We start from the raw sequence: 20,234 nt of genomic DNA on the forward strand, positions 1-20,234 counted from the left end.
TGTGTTAGTTTCTGCTTTATAACAAAGTGAATCAGTTATACATATACATATGTTCCCAAATGTCTTCCCTCTTGCATCTCCCTCCCTCCCACCCTCCCTCCCTATCCCACCCCTCCAGGCTGTCACAAAGCACCGAGCCAATATCCCTGTGGACACTGCTTTTTTATTGATTCTGGAAAACAGCGCTCTGAATGTTGCAATCAGTGGTGCAAAGATCACTTTCTTTACTTTTGCAGATCACGTGGAGGCCAAGGTGGGAAACCCCTTTGTTCTCCTGCAACAGAGCTCTTCCCAACTGGTGTCACACCTCCTGCTTGAGCGACAAGTTCCTCCAGAGAGGTAGGAGCCAGGCCTGGGCCTTCCTAATTGTTCATCAAGGAAACCAAGGGCTCAGTGGGGCTGTGTTTGAGTTCAATACAGGAAGTTGAGATTTCTTCCAGACTTTTCCCTTAATTTGCATTTACTCTTATACAAGCTACATTAAAATTCAGTGTACCTCGTTTCTTTCTCTCTCTCCACCTCTAATGTTTATATTGCAAGTATAAAATTAAGGGGACTCTTCACTTATGAGTAGGCAAAAATCCAAAACTTTGATAACACATTAGTTGGCGAGGCTGTAGGAAAACAAGCGTTCTCACAGATTGCCATCAGGATAGAAATTAGTACAGCCCCTGTGGGAAGGCAGTTTGTCCATATCCACTAAAATGACAAACCACATTTTTGACCTAACAGTCCACCTTGGGGAATTTATCCTTTGTTATAAGTATGAAAAATGCTGTATGTACCAAGTCATTTTATTATAGCTTTGTATGGCATAGCCATTGTCCGCTAATAGGAGACTAGTTAAATTCAGTTTCTTCCACATAATGGAATGCTATGTAGCTGTAAAAAAAAGAATGAGGGGCCTCTCTGTAGAGGGCTATGGACAGATCTCCCAGATTTGTTATTAAGTAAAAAAGCAAGGGGCAGAGAATTGGGTCCAACAGGCTGCCTTTTGATTTAAAAAGAGAGGGGGTGGGGGAACAATTAGAGGGTCTACATTTACATTTGCTTGTTTACACACAAAGAAATTCTGAGATTGAGTGATGGTGCCCAGGCACTGAGGCCTTACATGCCCTCTGCTTCTCTCCCTCCAGGCTGGCAGCCCTTCTGGCCCGAGAGGGTCTCAGCCTGAGTGTGCCACAGGTCATTGTCAACTGCTGCTGTGAGCCCCTTGCCCTTTGCTCTTCCCATCAGAGCCAGCAGACATCATCCCTTCTGACCCAGCTGGGCATTCTGACCGAGCTGCATACCTCCCACTGCCTGGAGGACCTCCCACTTTCTACACTGAGCTCCTCAAAGCCAACTGAGAATCCCACGCTGGAGAGAAAGCCCCCCTCCTCCCCGAGGGATTCATCAGGCCCAGCCCTCACCTCCTCTGCCTTGGCCTTCCTTAAGTCCCGCTCAAAGCTGCTGGCTACCGTGGCCTGTCTGGGGGCTTCCCAGGGGTCAAAGATCACCAAGCCCGGCTTGTCTTGGAAGGAGCTTCGTGGCCACAGGGAGGTGCCTCTGACTGCAGAGCAGGTAGCCCAGGAGTGTGAGCGCCTCCTGGAACAGTTCCCTATGCTTGAGGCCTCCCTCCTAGCTGCCTGGGAGCCCCTACGAGGGTCCTCCAAGCAGGGGCAGAGTCTGGCAGCGGGTCTCTGCGGCCGGGCCAGTCTCTCTACCGTCCTCCTGGGCCTGCATTCTCCCATAGCCCTGGATGTGCTCACCAAGGCCTTCGAGGAAGCCCTGGTGGCCAGAGATTGGCACCGGGCCCTTCAGCTCACGGAAGTGTACGGGCGAGATGTGGACGACTTGAGCAGCATACAGGATGCGGTCCTGAGCTGTGCTGCAGCAGGTGGTGAGCAGAAAGCCGTGCCTCCCTCCTTCACCAGTGGTAATAGTATTGGGCATTCACTGAGTGGATCACCGCATCTGATGCTCACAGTAACTCTAGAGAAAGGTGCCACCATAATCTCATGATACTGAGAGGCGAACGAGGCTCAGAGGGTAGGAAACTGCCCAGGATAGTCAGTGGTAGAGCAGAGCTTAGAACCCAACTCCATCGAACTTTAGGACAGGCACTCATAACCAGTATTCTCAACCCTGCATGGCAGAATCGTTGTGAAATTCTATGAACTACAAATATCAGAGCCCCGTTTACAGAAGCCCATGATAGGGTTCAGGCAAGTGTTTGCTTTAAAGTAGGGGTCAAGAAGGTTTTTCTGTAAAGGGCTTTGTAGGCTGTACAGGCTCGGTTGCAACTACTTGGCTCTGCCGTCATAGCATGAAAACAGCCATAGACAATACATAAACGAGTAAGCGTGGCTGTATTCTAATTAAACTTTATTTATAAAAACAGAGTCTGGGCCTGTTTGACAGCTCCCCAGGAGACTTTGATGTGTACCCAGAGTTGAGAGCAATGACCTACAGCTGTCCACTAGGGGGAGCAAGAGCTGGGCGGGCTGTGGGGAGTGGAGAAAATCTTTCCTTTTTCCTCTCCTTTCGCCTTTTCTCCCTCTCTTCAGAAAGTCCCGTGACTATGATTACATTTGCATGAAGAGAAACAGGGTATCGTATTTCTCCTATAGTGTTCCAAGTGTAAAAACTAATTTAGGTCAGAAGGATCTTCAGGATCCTCCAAGCTTCTGTTTTGTGAAACTGAACAAAGCCCTTCTCTTAAGAAGTAACCTGGACTCTTGAGCTCCGGCGCCAGCCTTGCTGAGCATCTTTTTGTCTTGTAGTCAAAGAAGGTTGGCAGTACCTGTTTGCTGTGAAGGATGCATCTCTGAGAAGTCGGCTAACACTGCAGTTTGTGGACCGGTGGCCCCTGGAGTCATGCCTGGAGATCCTGGCCTACTGCATTTCAGACACAGATCTCCAAGATGGGCTGGAGTGTGAGCTACAGAGAAAGCTAGCAGAGCTGCTGGTGTATCAGAAGGTATAGGATTCGGCATCAAGAGAAAGGAAATAGCCTTCTCACCTTATTACCAACTCCAGCCTGTTCTCATGTGATGGTGGATTTTTTTTTTTTTTTTGCGGTACGCGGGCCTCTCACTGTTGTGGCCTCTCCCGTTGTGGAGCACAGGCTCCGGACGCGCAGGCTTAGCGGCCATGGCTCACGGGCCCAGCCACCCCGTGGCATGTGGGATCTTCCCGGACTGGGAGCCCGTGTCCCCTGCATCGGCAGGTGGACTCTCAATCACTGCGCCACCAGGGAAGCCCGATGGTGGATTTTAAGAAACAGAAAATCTGGGGCTGGCTTTTGCTCTGTATCTTGCTTCTGCTCTGTATCTGGCTTCCGTTCTTAGGTGAAGAGCGAGGGAGCCTCTATCTGTTTCCTATTTTATTTACTCCTGTAATCTTAAATATGTACATGTTAGACAAGGATTAAAAATTAATAATAAAATTAACACTAGAATGGTGCTTTACAGTCCACAATGCCTTTTTCATACGTACAGGCACACCTTTTTTTTTTTTACTTCATTTTGCTTTATTGCACTTTGCAGATACTATGTTTTTTACAAATTGAAGGTTTGTGGCAACGCTGCATTAAGTAAGTCTCTTGGCACCATTTTTCTAACAGCACTTAACTCACTTCATGTCTACGTGTCACATTTTGATAATTCTCACAGTATTTCAAACTTTTTCATTATTATTATATTTGTTATGGTGATGTGTGATCAGTGAACTCTTTTTAACTATTTTTAAAGATTTAGTTATTATTTATTTATTTTTGGCTGCGTTAGGTCTTAGTTGCGGCACGCGGGATCTTTTGTTGCAGCGTGCAGGCTCTTCATTGTGGTGCAGGGGCTTCTCTCTAGTGGTGGCGTGCAGGTTTTTTTCTTCTCTAGTTGTGGCACGCAGGCTCCAGAGGGCGTGGGCTCTGTAGTTTGTGGCTCGTGGTCTCTAGTTGAGGCGCACGAGCTGAGTAGTTGTGGCATGCAGGCTTAGTTGCCCCGCAGCACGTGGAATCTTAGTTCCCTGACCAGGGATCAAACCCACGTCCCCTGCATTGGAAGGCGGATTCTTTACCACTGGACCACCGGGGAAGTCCCTGTGATCAGTAAACTCTGATGTTGCTATTGCAAAAACATTATAGCTAGATGAATGCTCAAATTAATTGCTAAAACTAATTTTTTAGCAGTAAAATATTTAATTAAGGCATGTAAATTTTTTGTAGGCAATGCTATTGCACAATTTATAGACTACAGTATAATGTAAACATAACTTTATTTGCACTGGGAAACAAAAAAATTCGTGTGACTCACTTTATTATAATATTCACTTTATTGTGGTGGTCTGGAACTGAACCCACAGTATCTCCAAGGTATCCTTGTATATGTGAGCTCGCTGTATGTTTTATGTATATTGTGTCTTGTTGTTCAAGAGTTTTTATAGAATTTAATCTCCTATGTCTTTTTTAAAGATTGTTTTAAACTTCAGCTAAATTTCAAGAGCCATTTTGAAAGGGATGCATGAGAGTGACAGTTTCACAGTGAAAAATTTTTGGATATATGTGTCATATTCAAGATCAAGAGGCTCAGGAAGACAGATTTCGATGGTACAGCTACATAACAAGTATACATATATGCTAATTTTTCCATGTGTGCTTGGAACTGAACAGAGCCCAGAGCCCAACCAGGGACAGTGAAAGTGGCAGGTGAAAAAGATTTTCTTTCCACTCTTCCATAGCACTTTTCATGCAGAGCTAAAATGCTGCATGAAAGGTGATCCCACAGAGCATTCAGGACAGAAGAATAACCTCTCTAGAGTTTTGAGCTGGAGGGGCAGGGGACAAGTGACTCCAGAAGACTGAACAAGCTGCAAAGCACAGAAGCCTCTGAGGATTGTCCTCCAAGTGAAAGGCCCCAATCCTGGCCCCCCCACTCAGCCTTTGCTCCCTGATTATACTCGCTGGATAGGTTCTCTCACCTCTCCAAACACTCTTTGTCCCATTCGTTCTAATCCCTCCTCTGTCCTGGCAAGTTCTGACAGCCTGACTTTGGGACAGAGACCTGGGGATGGCCCATCCCTGGAAACTCCAATGACTTATTCCTGAGCAGAGTAATTGCAGTGTGGTTTGATAGCTTTTTCTGTCTTTCCTTAGATTCTAGGTTTGCAGGCTACCCCCGTGTGGTGTGACTGGCAGACCCTGAGGAACTGTTGTGTCGAGGACCCATCAACTGTCATGAATGTGATTCTAGAAGCCAAGGTACCATTTTCCTGGGTACTATTCCCCTTCCTCCTCTTTCCAGAGTTGCTGTTCCTTAGCTGGTTATGTAGACCTCTTTCCACGTATCAAGGTTCACATTTTTTTCTATAACTACACAACACTTTTTTTTTTCTCTTTTGTGTGTGTGAAATTTACCAACATACCTAGAAGAATAGAGGATAATAGAGTTGACACTTTTGTACTATCACCCTTGTTTTCATTCACAAGATTTCCTACACTGTTTACACTAGGTACAGAATGTGTACCTAGCACTGGAATGGCTGGAGCATGAGGCACGAGCATCCTCACCTTTTCTAAGATGTTACAACATTGCTCTTCAGATCCGTCGTCCTGTCCCTGTTATTCTCCCACTCACAGTTCCTGTTGTTCCGTCTTCTTAGCAACTTTGGCATTGTCCAGCTTTTCACTTTTTTGCCAATAAGATGGTATGTCATTATGGTGTTAATTTACATTTCCATGATTACTAATGACCTTGATTATCTTTTCATGTGTGTATTGGACATTTGAGTGCCAAGGAGACTTTTTTTTACCCTATAGGGAGCTGATATACCATAGTTCAAAATGAGGTGTATTTATTCAGATGTTCATTCATCCGGGAAACCTTTACTGTCTGTTATTTACCACTGCGCTAGATGGTGTTGAAACAAAGATAATTAAGCTTAGTCCTTGCCCTTGTGCAGCTCACATTTTGGGAAAGGAGGGAGCAGGGCGGGGCGATGCGAGACACATCCCTGGGCGATTGTGATATACCAAGTGACCGAAGTAATCCCAGACTAAGGTGGGGCACAGCCAGGTGCCTAAGACAGCCCAAGAAACAAGGAAGCATCCTGAAGAAGGTGGCCCCAGGCAGAGTTGTGGGGAGGGCCTTCCAGATGCCATCATATTAGAACACATGGACAAAGCTCTGGGAAGCTTTAATCCAGAGTTCACAAATTTGGTGTTGGAAGGGGGAGTAACAAGGGGTGATATCAATGGAATCCAACCCCAACATGTTTGTTTGGCCCATGTAGTATTGCTCTGCAGAATTTTTAGTTTTCGTATTGATTTCGTTGCCAACCTTGTAAAATAGGGAATTTTTTTAATTAAAAAAGTTTTTTTGGCATTTTTAAAAGTCTGGCACCACTGGGCCTGCACATTCATATGGCAACAGTCAGAGCTGAGCAGGCACTGTCTCCTTTGGACAGTCTTTTCGGTCTTCCCCACTTCCTTAGTATCTTCCCAGGGCTGACACCGAGTGTCAGTAGCTATATGTCATCTGTTTCTTTATTATAGTAGAGCTAAAAGAAAAAGGACATCCTGAACAGTCAGCCTACTTGGATCATTTTCATAACTTACCTTGCCACTCTAGTCCTTTATGATACCACTTTAGTCCCACAGTGAAGTTCCCATCAGCGCTTCCCAAACTTTCCTGGGGCTTTAGCAGACTCAAGACTCCTGAGAAAAATCAGGCAAGAGCTGGATGAGTGACAAGGCCAGGAATTTAAAGGGATTGAAGGCATGTGTGTTTCCTTCCAGGAGTATGAGCTGTGTGAGGAGTGGGGCTGCCTATACCCCATTCCAAGAGAACATTTAATCAACCTACATCAAAAGCATCTTCTCCACCTTCTAGAAAGAGGCGATCATGAAAAGGCTCTGCAGGTAAGCCTCCAACTCTTCCCAGTTTTGGTAGGGGATGAGAAGGTTAGTCAAATCAGGTGGCTCTGTTCCTGCTGGATCCCATGCAAAGCATTCGCAGTCTCAGATCTGCCCCTCCGTGTCCTTCAGGAGCTGGTTATAGTCACCTTCCCTACAGGTGCCTAGCCCTGCATTAGGTGCCAGACGGGCAGCTGGGTCCAAGACTCTGCTGATCTCTGGTCCTGTCAAAGCCATCATTTGTGAAGCTTTGGGGGTGGTGAAAAAATGAGTGCAGAGAAGGGGCTAATCCTCAGTGACTAAACCTGAAGGTTCTGTTCTCGAACAAAACAAGGCTGTTCTAAGAGTTCTTCTACAGGTCTCACCTTTCTCCTCTACCTTCCTCCTGCAACAGCTCCTGCGAAGAATTCCTGACCTCACCATGTGCCTTGAGGTCACAGAGCAGTCCCTCGACCAGCACTCTAGCTTGGCCACTTCTCACTTCTTGGCCAACTACCTCACCACCCACTTCTATGGAGAACTGACTGCTGACCGACACCGTGAAATCCAAGCACTGTACATGGGATCCAAGGTCAGGAGGAGAAGGGGGTGTTGGGAAAGCATGCCTGAGGGAGGGACTGCTGGCCCATCTCCCACTTCAGAACTTGCCCTTCCAGGCACCTGCCATCCTTGACCTGTGGTATATAAAATCTTGACCCTAACAGCCCACCACATCCCTTAGGACTTACCGTTCTCTTACTGCTCTGCCTCCAAAGTGAATTTTACTGTCCTCTTAAATTCTCTTTATGCTTTCCTTGGCATCTGCTATACCAAGCCTTCTCAATTCGGACCATGAATTAGAATCACCTGGACTTTCTAAAAATAGCAGTAGTTAATCTCCACCCTAGAGTAATTAAAACCGAACCCCTTGGGACAGGGCCTGCCTATCTTCCAGAAGGATTCTGATGCGAGGATTTAAAACTACTGCTTTAAATCCTTAAAACTACTTTGTGCTAAAGGAAAAGGGTTAATTGTCTAGGCAATGAGATAAGTCTTTACCTTTGATGTGTAACCTTGGAGACACTAATAGAAGAAATTATAAGCTAGAAAAAGTAATCCAGTGAAGGAGAGTTTGGGGAGAGATAAGGCCTTCTAACTCTCTAATAATGATTCTGATTGGAAGTCATATATACTGGCCCCCTGAGTGTAGAACTTGCCCCATGAATAGAATGAGTGCTGGGAGAGCCATGAATATGACCACGAGCCTATTGCCAAGAGTTCAACTATGTAAAATGATTCTAAAGAGGATACACCTTTTTTTTTCTTTTTTCTTTTTTTTTTTTTTGGATGTACTGTACCTAAATGGAATCTTTGAAAATTGGCAATGAGAAGAGCCAGTGAATGTATTTCAAGCCCAGGAATAACCGCCTCTAGGAGGAATTTAGAGTCATCATTCACCTGGAGAACACTGGAGGTGCCAGGTTCAGTCCACCTTATATTGCTTATTCTAGTAAAGCCTCAAATGGACAGAATGGTGGCTTTAAGGATCAGGCAGGGGTCAACCATGCCTGGTTGGTCTAGGCCAGGGGTCAGGAGACCACCACCTGTGGGCCAAATCCAGTCCTCTGTCTGCTTTTATAAATCAGGTTTTATCAGGTTTTATAAATCAGTAGTTGCCACAAAGACCTTATGGCCTATGGAGCCTAAAATATTTACTGTCTAAACCTTTACAGGAAAAGTTTGCCAGCCTTGCTGCCTAAGAGACTCCTAGCCAGTTTCAGTAGCTGGCCAAGTGCCCTTTGGTCCCAGATACCCTTCCCCCTTCCCAGTAAGAATCTTGGCTTTCTTCTGAAATTCGTGTCCTGTTTTCTTCACTCTGTGGCTCTGCCCCACACCCAGGTCCTGCTAACCCTGCCCGAGCAGTACCGGGCCAGCTACTCCCACTTGTCCTCTAACCCCCTGCTCATGCTAGAGCAGCTGCTCATGAACATGAAAGTGGATTGGGCCACCATGGCTGTGCAGACTCTGCATCAGCTGCTGGCTGGCCAGGAGATTGGCTTCACCATGGACGAGGTGGACTCGCTGCTTTCCAGATACGCAGGAAAAGCCCTGGACTTTCTGTACCCTCTGCGGGAGAAACGCTCAGGTAACCGCCAGCATCCTCGATGGGGGTTCTACATGGAGAAGGAAATACCATGCTACATCCTTAGTTTCATTTTTCCTCTTTTATACTTTTGAGTTGATTGAGAGTGAAAAGATACACTTCAGGAGAGATAGCTCTTTTATATAGGAGAGATCTGTCTTGGAGGAAGTGGCAGGCTAACCAGAATGAAAGGATGGTAGATAACCACCACGTGCATAATAATATAAAGCTTCGGGGGAAAAAAACATGCTGGGGGGTACTTCCCTGGTGACGCAGTGGTTAAGAATCCGCATGCCAATGCAGGGGATACGGGTTTAATCCCTGGTCTGGGAAGATCCCACGTGCTGCAGAGTATCTAAGCCGTGTGCCACAACTACTGAGCCTGCGTTCTAGAGCCCGCAAGCCACAACTACTGAAGCCCACGTGCCTAGAGCCCGTGCTCCACAACAAGAGAAGCCACCACAGTGAGAAGCCTGCGCACTGCAACGAAGAGTAGCCCCCACTCGCCCCAACTAGAGAAAGCCCGCATGCAGCAACAAAGACCCAAAGCAGCCAAAAATAAATAAAAACAAAAAAACATGCTGGGGGTGGTCTCTGTCTGGCCTTGGTGCACTGGGCTCTAAGTGCCATCGTTTTGTACTGAGGGTGTGTGCTATTCCCAGGATCACATCAGATGCCACTAGTGTGGGAACTGACTCAGCCTCTTCTAGAATGAAGAAAATGAAATAAATGGGGGCTGATGTTCCCAGCCAGCTTTTTTTTTTCTTACTCCCTACCCTCCAGGACCACCATTTAAATGTCTTCTACTTCCCCCTGGGCATCTTTAGATGTATTTTGTAAAATCCTAGTGTCTACTTCATTTATCTCACGTGCCTAACACAGTTTGTTTATTGAGGCATTTAAGAAGCATGCTTGCTGTCGTCTTAGAAGTACCTCTGCCATTCTTTGCATACCTAGTAGAGTCATGGGATGACAGTGAAACCAACAGGGCTTTGAACTAAATGCCTAGCACAGCAAGTAAGGATGTTTATGATAGAACAATCTGTCAACATTTTCCCTCCCTACAGATCCTGTGACTTACCTCCAGGAAATTGTCAGTATGGCTTCAGACCTTGAGACCTTGTCTAGGTCACCGTCAGTGGAGTTCTCTTCTGTTGCTGCTTCTGGTAAGGACAGGTTCTGAGAGTTACCCATTTTTCAGTTCAATCTTGCCTTACTCTGATTTTCTGATTCTTTTGCTTCTTTTTTCATTTCCAGTCACAACATTCTTATTGTTTTTCTTGATTCTTTCCAGCTTTTTGTATCCCAGAAAATTCAACATACAATCGATTCTTATTATTTGCAGTGGTATATCTATGAAGGCTCCACAAACACTGAATTAGCAAATACTAAACCACTGCTCCTAGGGAAAATACGCCCACGCGTGTGTGTGATTACATGTGTGGACATGCGCACACACACACACATTTCACGTACATTATAATCTCAAATTGGAAACAATTCATCCCAGTAAATTCTATTTTCTTTATTTTACAAAAGAGAAAAAGAGGTTCAGAGTGTTAAAGTGCCCTGCCTGAAGCCACCCCATTAATGAGTGCCTAATGAGCCTTTGGGATTCAAACCCTGTCCAACTAGCCCCAGAGTGGATCTTCTTACACTACCCTGCTGCACTGTCCCCTACCATCTGCATCCTCTGGTCATCTCTGTATGAGAGCTGAGATAAGAAAGGGAAACATTACCTTGTTCAACCCCAGATGAGAAGCTGTATACCAGGCAACTCAAATTATTCACCACTCTGTGCATGTCTGCAAAAGCAATGCAAATATTGATTTTGAGGTTACAAACAAATTTTAGCGAGTAGGCAACTTCACAAATACGGAATCTACTAATAAGGAGAATCGACTTATTTAGCCCTTATGTTCACTCTGACCCTGTCCTGCAGGTAGTTATTTATATCTGTCACCCACACAGGGTGCAAGGTCCTTGAAGGCCTCTGCCATGTCTTGGTCATCCCTTTTCACCACCCCTCTTCTCCCACAGTCTCCTGACTTGCCTAGTGGCCTACACGCAGAAGCAGCTCAGCAAGTGTTTGTTTTGCCAACAGGAGAGCAGACTTCTGGGGAGAGGTCGACAGCCCGTCTTCTTCTGGGTGCTGCTAAGAGTCACTGTGTTTTCCAGTTCTCTCTTTCTGTGACCTGCCAACATCGTTCTGCTAGTTGACAGGAAATCTCCTTAGATATCATAAAACAAAGACCGTGGCATTTCGTGGCCGTGCTTTGAGCATTAGCCTTGCTTCACAGTAATCAGCAGACCTGACAGAAGGGCTCAGACGTACAGGCATGTGAGCAGCTTCACAAATCTGCATGAGGCAGCCTGAGCAGCTTTGGTTACTTAATTTTTTTAACTCTTTATTACAGAAAGTTTCCAGTACACGAAAGTAGAGAGACCAGTGTAATGAAGTGTCACATACCTATTACCCAGCTGCAATATTTATCATGTCAGTATGACCATTCTTGTTTCATCTTTACCCCTGTCCCTCTACTGGATTATTTTGAAACAAATCCTAGATATCATACCATTCTGTTTATAAATAAAACAGGGTATATCTCTAAAAGGTAAGGACATTTATAAAACAAAACCATAACATCATTCCCATACCTAAAACCAAATTAATGATTCCTTATTATTATCAACTATCCAGTCACTCGTCAGATTTCCCCAGTTGTCTCATGAAGATTCTTTTTAGAATTGGTCTTTCTAGAATCAAGATGTAAATAATGTCCACACATGGCATTCGACTAAACTCTCTCTTAAATCTGTTTTAATCAGTAGGTCCCGCTACCTCTTTTTATTTGTGGAGGAAACTAGGTCATTTGTCCTTTAGAGCTTCCCACACACTGCATCTTGCTGACTGTCACCCCATGGCAATCTGGGTCTCCGTCCCCTGTGTTTTCCAGTACACTGGTAGATAGATCTAGAAGCTTGATTTGATTCAGGCTTAATGTTTTTTGGTTAGTACATTTGATAGGTGGCCGTGTGCCTTCCATCAGGAGACGCACAATGCTCTTTTTGCAGTCAGCCATCGATGATCAATAACTGGATCTATGCTATCAGTAGGGTTTGTAAAGTGGTACAGTTCTAACTCTCTCATCCCTTCTTTGTTTATTAGCTGGACTACTGATCACCTTTTACTCTGACTTCTGGCTTTGACTCCCAGGTGTCTCCATTGTGCATTCCCCCAGTCCGAGGGAGAGGAGCTTCCCACAGAGTCAGCCGCCACTGGAGTTTGTGCCCCCAGCAACGCCCCCTGCCAGGCACCAGTGGGTACCGGATGAGAGTGAGAGCACCTGCATGGTCTGCTGCAGGGAGCGCTTCACCATGGTAAGCAGCGTCCGTCTCCGGCTTTACCTGCAGGAGAAATTGAAGGAAAGCTCTACTTCCTGAGCTTGAGTTTATAGTCACCTCCTGTCCCCAAGAGGATATGGGTATGTTCAGAAGAACTGACTACCAGATCTACGGCTCTGGGTTTACCTTTGACCTGACCAGAATATATTTTCTGAATTTAGACAGATGGTAGACACCCTCAAGGAGCCTTAAATTCTAAAATCTCTGCCATTCTCATGAAATAAATAAAAAGAGCCAGAGTGGTATTGCATGGGAGGAGTCGCCAAATGTTGGGGCATCTCGTTTCTAGCTCCTGTGTCTTTCGCAAAAAGACGGGTGACCTGGTACTGGTTTTATGTGCTGGCGCCAGATGACCTCAGTTCTAATACCAGCACTGCCTCTTACTAGCAATGTGACTATTAACTTTCTCAGTCTCAGATGCTCACTTGTAAACTAGGGATGCTAGGTTATTTGGTTCATGGAGCTATAAACACTAACTACAGTAACAAATGTTACCACCCTGAACACAGTACCTGACTGGCACAGCAGCTCAGCTGATGAATTGGATGACGATGCAATTTCTCTGTGTCTGTTTCCTCCTCGTGTATAAAAGCAGTGTAATATATCTGTCAACCTCTTATGAAATAAGGCAGTATTTGTAAAAGCATCTTGAAAAAAACACTGTTTCATCATCATCAATACCATGTAGACATGTGATCCTCATTGGCTGAGAAAGTCACTTCTTCCCCACTGCTTTTTGCGGTGTCTTCACATGTTTCCTCCACAGACAGATAAGACTTGTCAGGAGCTATTGAAAAACTGTCCATGACTTGGACGTCTTTGCCCATCAGATGAGAGAGATCTTTAAATGTCAGCTTCTTGAAGGCAAGGACTAGTGTGTTCTTTTCTCAGTAGAGGCCCAAGCACATGGTATTCTTAGTAAGTCACAGGTGGCTAATTCCAAGGATAAATGGATTGCCGGGTGCTCACAGGTCCTGCAATCTCACCTTCTCTTCCTCCCTCCTCCTTCTCTTCCTGATGACACTCCTCAGTTTAACAGGCGTCATCACTGTCGCCGCTGTGGTCGGCTAGTGTGCAGTTCCTGCTCCACTAAGAAAACGGTGGTGGAAGGCTGCAGAGAGAACCCTACTCGCGTGTGTGACCAGTGCTATAGTTACTTCAACAAAGAGTGAGTGTCCTGCAGCGGGGCCGCTGCTGCTATTGACCACTGCACCCTCCCCCGGGTCCCGGCACTCCTAGGGGTCTCGTTATGGAAAGCGTCTCCAATCTGAGCAATTACAGAAAGTTTTCATTTCACATTCACACTGAAATGCCATTCACTCTACAGTGTAATGTTTGACCCTGGTCAGAGAGACTTCTAAGAGAGGAAGTAGGGATGAGTAGAAGCAGAGATCAGAGCTCTTACATGATGTTCTCTCTGGGATCAGGACACTTAGTTCTTCGGCCTGTCCTCTAACTGAGGCCGTGGGCCTGTCCGCTAACTGAGGCCGTGGATCTTAGTTTGCCAACAGCCACACCTCTTTTCCGGCCACTTTCGCTTCAGTTGGTCTCAGCTGGACTCCAAAAGACACTGAATGTTGGGGCCTCACTTGCGTCAGCTCTCACTGAGCTCATCATTCTGGCTTGTTATCCGCAACTAGAAGAGCCCACACACTTTCCTGTGCACAGTTCAGCTGGGAACAAGCCTCAGAAACTGCTCATGCCTCTGGCAAGACAGGTCAAGACGGTGTTTGCCGGTCCAGTATTGCTCAATTTTTTCTACTTCTTCTAGCAGCAGAGGAGGGTGAAACTAAGACTCCTAGAGCATGTGGGAATAGGAGCCAAAGCAGCTCTCCAAGAGCAAAATCACTTTGAGTTCTTCATGTTTTACGAACAGACTTAAAGGGATTTTACATTCTGCCCGGTAGCTCAACAGCATTTTTGTGTTTCTTTTACTAGGAACATTCTTTTAACATTATTTACCATGGTGATTACTGACCTGATAGGAAGGAAGACGTGCCGTGTTCATACCACAGTTTCTGTGACCCTGGCATACCACTGCCTCCCTCTGGGTGGGGGACAGGGAAATTACCCATTTATCATACTGCTGAGATTAGAAATGAGCAGTTGGTATCAGTGAGGATTCTTTCATTCAGCAATCACTGAGCAATAATCACTTTGCCCTCGAGGAGCCCCGATTTTAGTGGGGAGACAGCCAAAACACAGACCACAGAGCCCTTGGGTAAGTGCAGTGTGGAGACACACCCAGCTTAGCCCAGTGATCTGGAGGGTTTTCTAGAGGTGTGGCACTTGGTCTGAGACTTAGAGGATGAGAAGTTGGTAGGAAAAGAAGCCGAAACAGAGCATGCCCCAAAGTGGGAGTAACAACTGCAAAGGTAGGGGCAGGAGAAAATGTGGGTCCTTTGAGGAAGTGTAAATAGGTAGGTGATGGGCTAAGGTTCTGGACTCAGAGGCTGGCAGCTGAGCTGGGAGGACCTAGGGAATGGCAGAGAGGCTTGGAGCTTGCTCTTTGAAGCATGGGCCGGGGTTGACCAGGAGGCTCCTCGTGCAGATGCTAGACCTGGGCTCTGGCTTGTGACATTGGGATTTAGTGGTTGGTGGCACCAACTGAACTTGATCAGAGCCCGTAGCAGTGTGGGGAGGACTCTTATGGGTTGAGCAGAGGTCATGGGTGGTAGGAGATGGTCTCAAGAGGCAGCGAAGCCATAAGGAGCTTTGTCTGCTAAACTGCAAATGTGGAATATTTTACCCTGAGGAGCTATCAAAGAATTTGATAAAAGAATTTTAAGCAGAAGCATAATATGACCAGATTTGCATTTTTTTTTTTAATTTTTTTTCTGCGGTACGCGGACCTCTCACTGTTGTGGCCTCTCCCGTTGCGGAGCACAGGCTGTGGACGCGCAGGCTCAGTGGCCATGGCTCACAGGCCCAGCCACTCCGAGGCACGTGGGATCTTCCCGGACCGGGGCACGAACCCGTGTCCCCTGCATCGGCAGGCAGACTCTCAACCACTGCGCCACCAGGGAAGCCCCAGATTTGCATTTTTGAAAGCTCGCTGTACCTACAAAGTAGAGAATAGCTTGGTAGAATCAAGGAGACCAATTGGGAAGCTATTGCAAAGGCTCTAGCATTAAATGATGAGGGCCTTCTCTGAGGCAGGGATGAGGAGAGAGATGGGGACATTTAAACAGGTATTTTAAATGGCACGGGCAAGAAATGGTAAGTGGTTGATTGTGACAGGTGAGGGAGAGAAAAGAGTTTTGGATGATTCCCTGATAATCTCATTCGAGTAACAGTAAATGTCAGTGCTATACACTAAGCTCAAAACAAAGAGCAGGAGGAGGGATTCAAGCATTTCACTTTTTCTTTCTCTGTTTCCAGTGCGCCAGAGGAGAATCCAGGACAACCAGGAGGTAAGGCTGAATCACATTCCCTGTGACTTTTTTTTTTTTTTGGCCACACGACCCAGCTTGTGGGATCTTAGTTCCCCGACCAGGGATTGAACCCACGCCCTCGGCAGTGAAAGCGTGGAGTCCTAACCACTGGACCACCAGGGAATTCCCTCCCTGTGACTTTTTGTCTCTGTGCTCAAGTTGGCTCGTCCTTCAGCATATCTGCTGCAACTGACACCCTCAATGGCAACTCAGTCCAACAGGTTGACCAAAGGAAGTTCTTGGCATTTCTGTCAGGCTATTTCCCTTAAGGTTTGTCATCATAGTAACCTATCATACTGGCCCATTAGCTTCCAGCATCGAGGAGGCCAGCAGCCAAAGAATTTGGTCCTTAACTTTTAGTAGCTTATTTCTCTTCCTTCCCCCACTAGGTTTCCCTTCACCACCATCCTGCCTTCTAATGCTCCCTCCTTCCCCTCGGTAATCATTATTAATTATTTGGGCAGGTTAGTTTTTAGAGTAGCCAATGGCTCATCCCTCCATTTGGGAAGCATGCAGCATTCAGAGTTTCTCGTGTGAAGCAACAAGTTTGTGTGACAAACACTGTAACACTCATTCCAGGTCTGTGCCTGGGGAAGAAAGTTTGAGGTTCCCAAGGTGGTCTCCTAAAGGAAATAAAAGGGACCAAAAGGAGAGAAAGGGCCCTAAGATATCAGGCAAGGATCTGCCTGCAGCTCGTGGCTCCCTGGGCTGGGCTGGACTGGACTACCGGCCAGTGAATGACACATGAACGGCATTTGTCTTCTCAGCACCAGACAGCCCCAAGAGTGAAAGCCCTCCATACTCAGCTGTGGTGAGAGTCCCCAAAGCAGCTGAGGTGGAATGGATTTTGGATCTGAATGAGGAGGAAAATGAGCTGGTGCGGAGTGAATTTTACTATGAGCAGGTAATAGCAATAAAATGTGACGGTCATTTGAGTTTCCTTATGATGTGTAGTAGCATGGCAGGAAATGCAGAGTTGGGCAGACACAAGCAGGCCTTCACTTGCTCACAGTGTAATATCATGGGAGCTAAGACAAGTAAACCACTTAAAGCAGAAAATGAGGAACAGCTTGAGAAATACACAAGAGGAAATCAGGAAAGCCTTCGTGGAAGAGGTAGCATTTAAGAGGAGCCTTGGAAGTGCGGTAGGAGTTTGACAAGCAGAAGTTTGGGTGTCCTGAGTGGAGTGAGGATAGGAGAAGGGCAAAGAGTTCCAAACTCTAACATCCAAGCGAAGGCACAGTATCAAAAATGATAGGCGAATTAGAAGTGGTTTAATTTGGAGAGAACATAGGGTGTTAATAGAGAGGTAGGAAAGGTAGGGTTGACACAGGCTGTTTATGTGTAGGGCCTTGTACTCTGCAGTAAGATATATGTACTTGGTAGGCATCAGGGCCACGGAAGGTTTCAGAGTGTGCTTTAGGAATATTAATTTAGCAGCACTATTTCCAGTGGCTTGAAACAAAGACTTCTGCAGGTAGCCAGACAAGCAAGGTGACTGTCGTCCAAGCCAGCATTAGGAGCACCTGCGCTGGTGGGACAGTAGACTAAAAAAGAAGGGCACCTACAGGCATTCCCAGGAAGTAGGTAACACGTGGACACAGCTGCCTTCCGCCCAGTAAGGAGACAAAAACCTAGCAGCCAGAGCTTTGCCAGTGCTACCTAGAACTTCTGAAGTATGTTTAGCTCTACTTCTGCTGTGCCGTGGGATTTTTGGCTCCTTCCCCCAGGGTTTTTCAAGCTTTGTGAAAGGGGAAGAGTAATTCCTCCCTCCCAGCTACATTTGAAGACTGCTTTGGTCTGGGAACTCACAGTGTGCTTCTCTCCTCGTCCACCTGGGCCAGGCCCCCAGCGCCTCCTTGTGTATCGCCATCCTGAATCTGCACCAGGACAGCGTTGCCTGTGGCCACCAGCTGATTGAGCACTGCTGCAGGCTGTCCCAGGGGCTCACCAACCCGGAGGTAGATGCGGGGCTGCTCACAGACATCATGAAGCAGCTGCTCTTCAGCGCCAAGATGATGTTTGTCAAGGCAGGCCGGAGCCAGGACCTAGCTCTTTGTGACAGGTAAGTGGAAATGAGTCTCTCTTCTTTTACACGGTGGTCATGTCTGTCCAGCTTCTTTTTCTGACCCTACTGTGGGTTTTCACCTCCCAGTCCTCTGACAAGACATGCTGAACTGTTTTGCGTCTCCATTTGACGTTGATGAAATGCTGTTACACAAGCAGTCTTCCTCACCCTACGCTGACAGCCTGTGTGCTTCTCTTTCCCTGAGTGGATCCTCAAGGCAGGTTCTCTAGCTATAGAGTCTTTCTTTTCCAGTTGGAAAGAAAGACTTGGGTTAATTTGTAATGCACATCAATTTTGGAGAGCACCTTTAGTCTCTGTGGAACTTTCTGCCTTTTAAAGGAGATGTGTCCTCTACCCTAGCCTTGACCAAATTCAGACTGTGGCCTCGGAGTTCTGGGTAACAGATCTATAAAGCGCACTGCGGACTGGTCTGTCCCTAAGTCCCAGGGAGGAATGTGAGTCATAAAGTAGAAGTTTCTATGGAAAAGTGAGGATTAGGCCCCAGCTCCCTACGCAGCCTGCTCTGCCTCCATTCATTAACCTGACAATGAAAACTCCCAGTTCCTGGCTTATCCACCCAGATGTGTGACTCACGTGCATTCCCAGCTCTCAGTCCTAGCCAGATTTGAGAGCAAAGAGCATAATTTTCTTTGACGTGTCAGTGCTTCAGGCACTTGCCCAGGGTACTGGCCTGCAAACTCACCAGATAACAGAGAGTGCAGTGACTCTCAACTTCACCGCTTCCTAGCTCTGTAACCTTAGATGAGTCTGTTAACCACACTGGGCCTCGGTTTCCTCCTCTAGAAAATGGGGATGATAATAATATTTATTTCCTATGGCCGTAAAGTGAGAGTACTGTATCCATATAAAGGGCTAAGAACTGAGCCTGTGTACTCCAAAAATGTTAGTTTTATTATTCTTACTAACAAAAACCAGAAGGTTGAGAAAGGCAGAAGGAGGTGGGACAGAAAGTGGAAGGAAATATAAAGGAGTTAATTTCACTCATATCAAGAGGCAAAAGATTCTACATCATTTTTCAAGTTGACAAATGAAAAATGAGCTGTATAATATGTTAAATACAATTTTTTAAATAACCATGAAAAGAACCAAAACTCTACCAATTTATCAGAAATGGAGAAGGGAAGGAAAGAACAGAAACCATTTTATATAGCAAAAGGTAGAATTTAAGGCAAAAATAAAGATATATCTAAATATTTCTCAACTATCAGAAATGTAAATGAGATAAAATCTTATTAACAGAAAAGGATACTTAGATGGGGGCTGGAGAACAAATCTAACAGCAAGTCCTATACTTCCTTCAAAATCTAATATAGATGGAGGAAATATCCACTTTGGGTTAAGGGAGCAGAAATTAAGGAAGTCCTTGCTTCAGTGGGATTCTCACCCATCCCCAGGTGCCATGGGCTTCTCTGACACTTAATAGCAGTGGTTTCAAATTACACATCCTTTCTTCCCAGCCCTGGAATCGGTACACTCACTCTAGGGAATCGCTGCACTTGTGCCTAGTTGCTGATGATAGTAGATTCGTCTCTCGTGTGTGTTTAGAACTCCTGGTTTGCAGAGTATTTTTCCGCTGTTTTTAACTCATACCTTCTTCTGTAGACAAATAAATAAATGTTTAAAAACAAAACTCACACCACCTATTACACACGTCCAATACATTATGATACCGAATTTGCTTTTACACACTATGCTCTCCCCTGCCCATCCCCACTAGGTTGAGAATCACTGATGTACTGAATCCCTTTCCAGGGAAATCAGTGGACAAGTCAGGATCCGCAGGGGGTTTTGATAGAATTATGATACAAGATTCAAGAACCTTGAGTGTAGGCCTGTCTCAGGCAGGACTAAACAGAATGATCCCAGACAGCTCTCTGGGCTCTGTTGTTATAAGGTTTTTGCAATCACCAGGTGTCAGGAATAAGATCAAAGGCAGCAGTCCTAGTAACAAGAGTCCATCCTTAACCCAGAGAAAGGATGTCAGGTCCAGGGCACTCGAATCTGAGGGCCCTGCCCAGCAGCACCTCCAGAGGATAGTAGTGATGTGACCTCTGTACTGACCGGGAGTGCAGGCTGCCGATACAGTCCATATACACTCTCCCAAGCAAGCAGGGTTCCAGAGAACCAAAAAGAAACGGGTAGCTTGCGAGCTCCCAGCGTCGGTATAAAGGCCTTGCCTCAAAATAGGAGACCTGAGTGTCCCAGAGCGTCCGTAATCCATGTATTGATAGCTAACGTTTGATGAGTGCCTACAAAGCTCTAGACACCATCCTAAGCTCTTTTCCTCCGGTTATT

At 46.1% G+C, this 20,234-nt stretch overlaps 1 protein-coding gene across 7 annotated transcripts in view; it reads left to right on the forward strand.

The window, feature by feature from the left end:
• Window positions 1-20,234, forward strand: part of ZFYVE26 (zinc finger FYVE-type containing 26) — a 62,356-nt gene that overhangs the window by 26,361 nt on the left and 15,761 nt on the right. For all 7 annotated transcript variants that reach the window (XM_033851018.2, XM_019922178.3, XM_019922184.3 and 4 more), the window contains 13 exons: window positions 237-339; window positions 1,137-1,882; window positions 2,766-2,962; window positions 5,132-5,236; window positions 6,773-6,895; window positions 7,284-7,460; window positions 8,768-9,014; window positions 10,079-10,177; window positions 12,229-12,392; window positions 13,448-13,584; window positions 15,798-15,829; window positions 16,618-16,754; window positions 17,695-17,915. In XM_033851018.2, coding sequence (XP_033706909.1) covers window positions 237-339; window positions 1,137-1,882; window positions 2,766-2,962; window positions 5,132-5,236; window positions 6,773-6,895; window positions 7,284-7,460; window positions 8,768-9,014; window positions 10,079-10,177; window positions 12,229-12,392; window positions 13,448-13,584; window positions 15,798-15,829; window positions 16,618-16,754; window positions 17,695-17,915 — 2,488 coding nt within the window. The remainder of the gene's footprint in view (window positions 1-236; window positions 340-1,136; window positions 1,883-2,765; window positions 2,963-5,131; window positions 5,237-6,772; window positions 6,896-7,283; window positions 7,461-8,767; window positions 9,015-10,078; window positions 10,178-12,228; window positions 12,393-13,447; window positions 13,585-15,797; window positions 15,830-16,617; window positions 16,755-17,694; window positions 17,916-20,234) is intronic.

This window comes from Tursiops truncatus, chromosome 2 (genome assembly GCF_011762595.2).
Source record: "Tursiops truncatus isolate mTurTru1 chromosome 2, mTurTru1.mat.Y, whole genome shotgun sequence".
Taxonomy (NCBI): Eukaryota; Metazoa; Chordata; class Mammalia; order Artiodactyla; family Delphinidae; genus Tursiops; species Tursiops truncatus.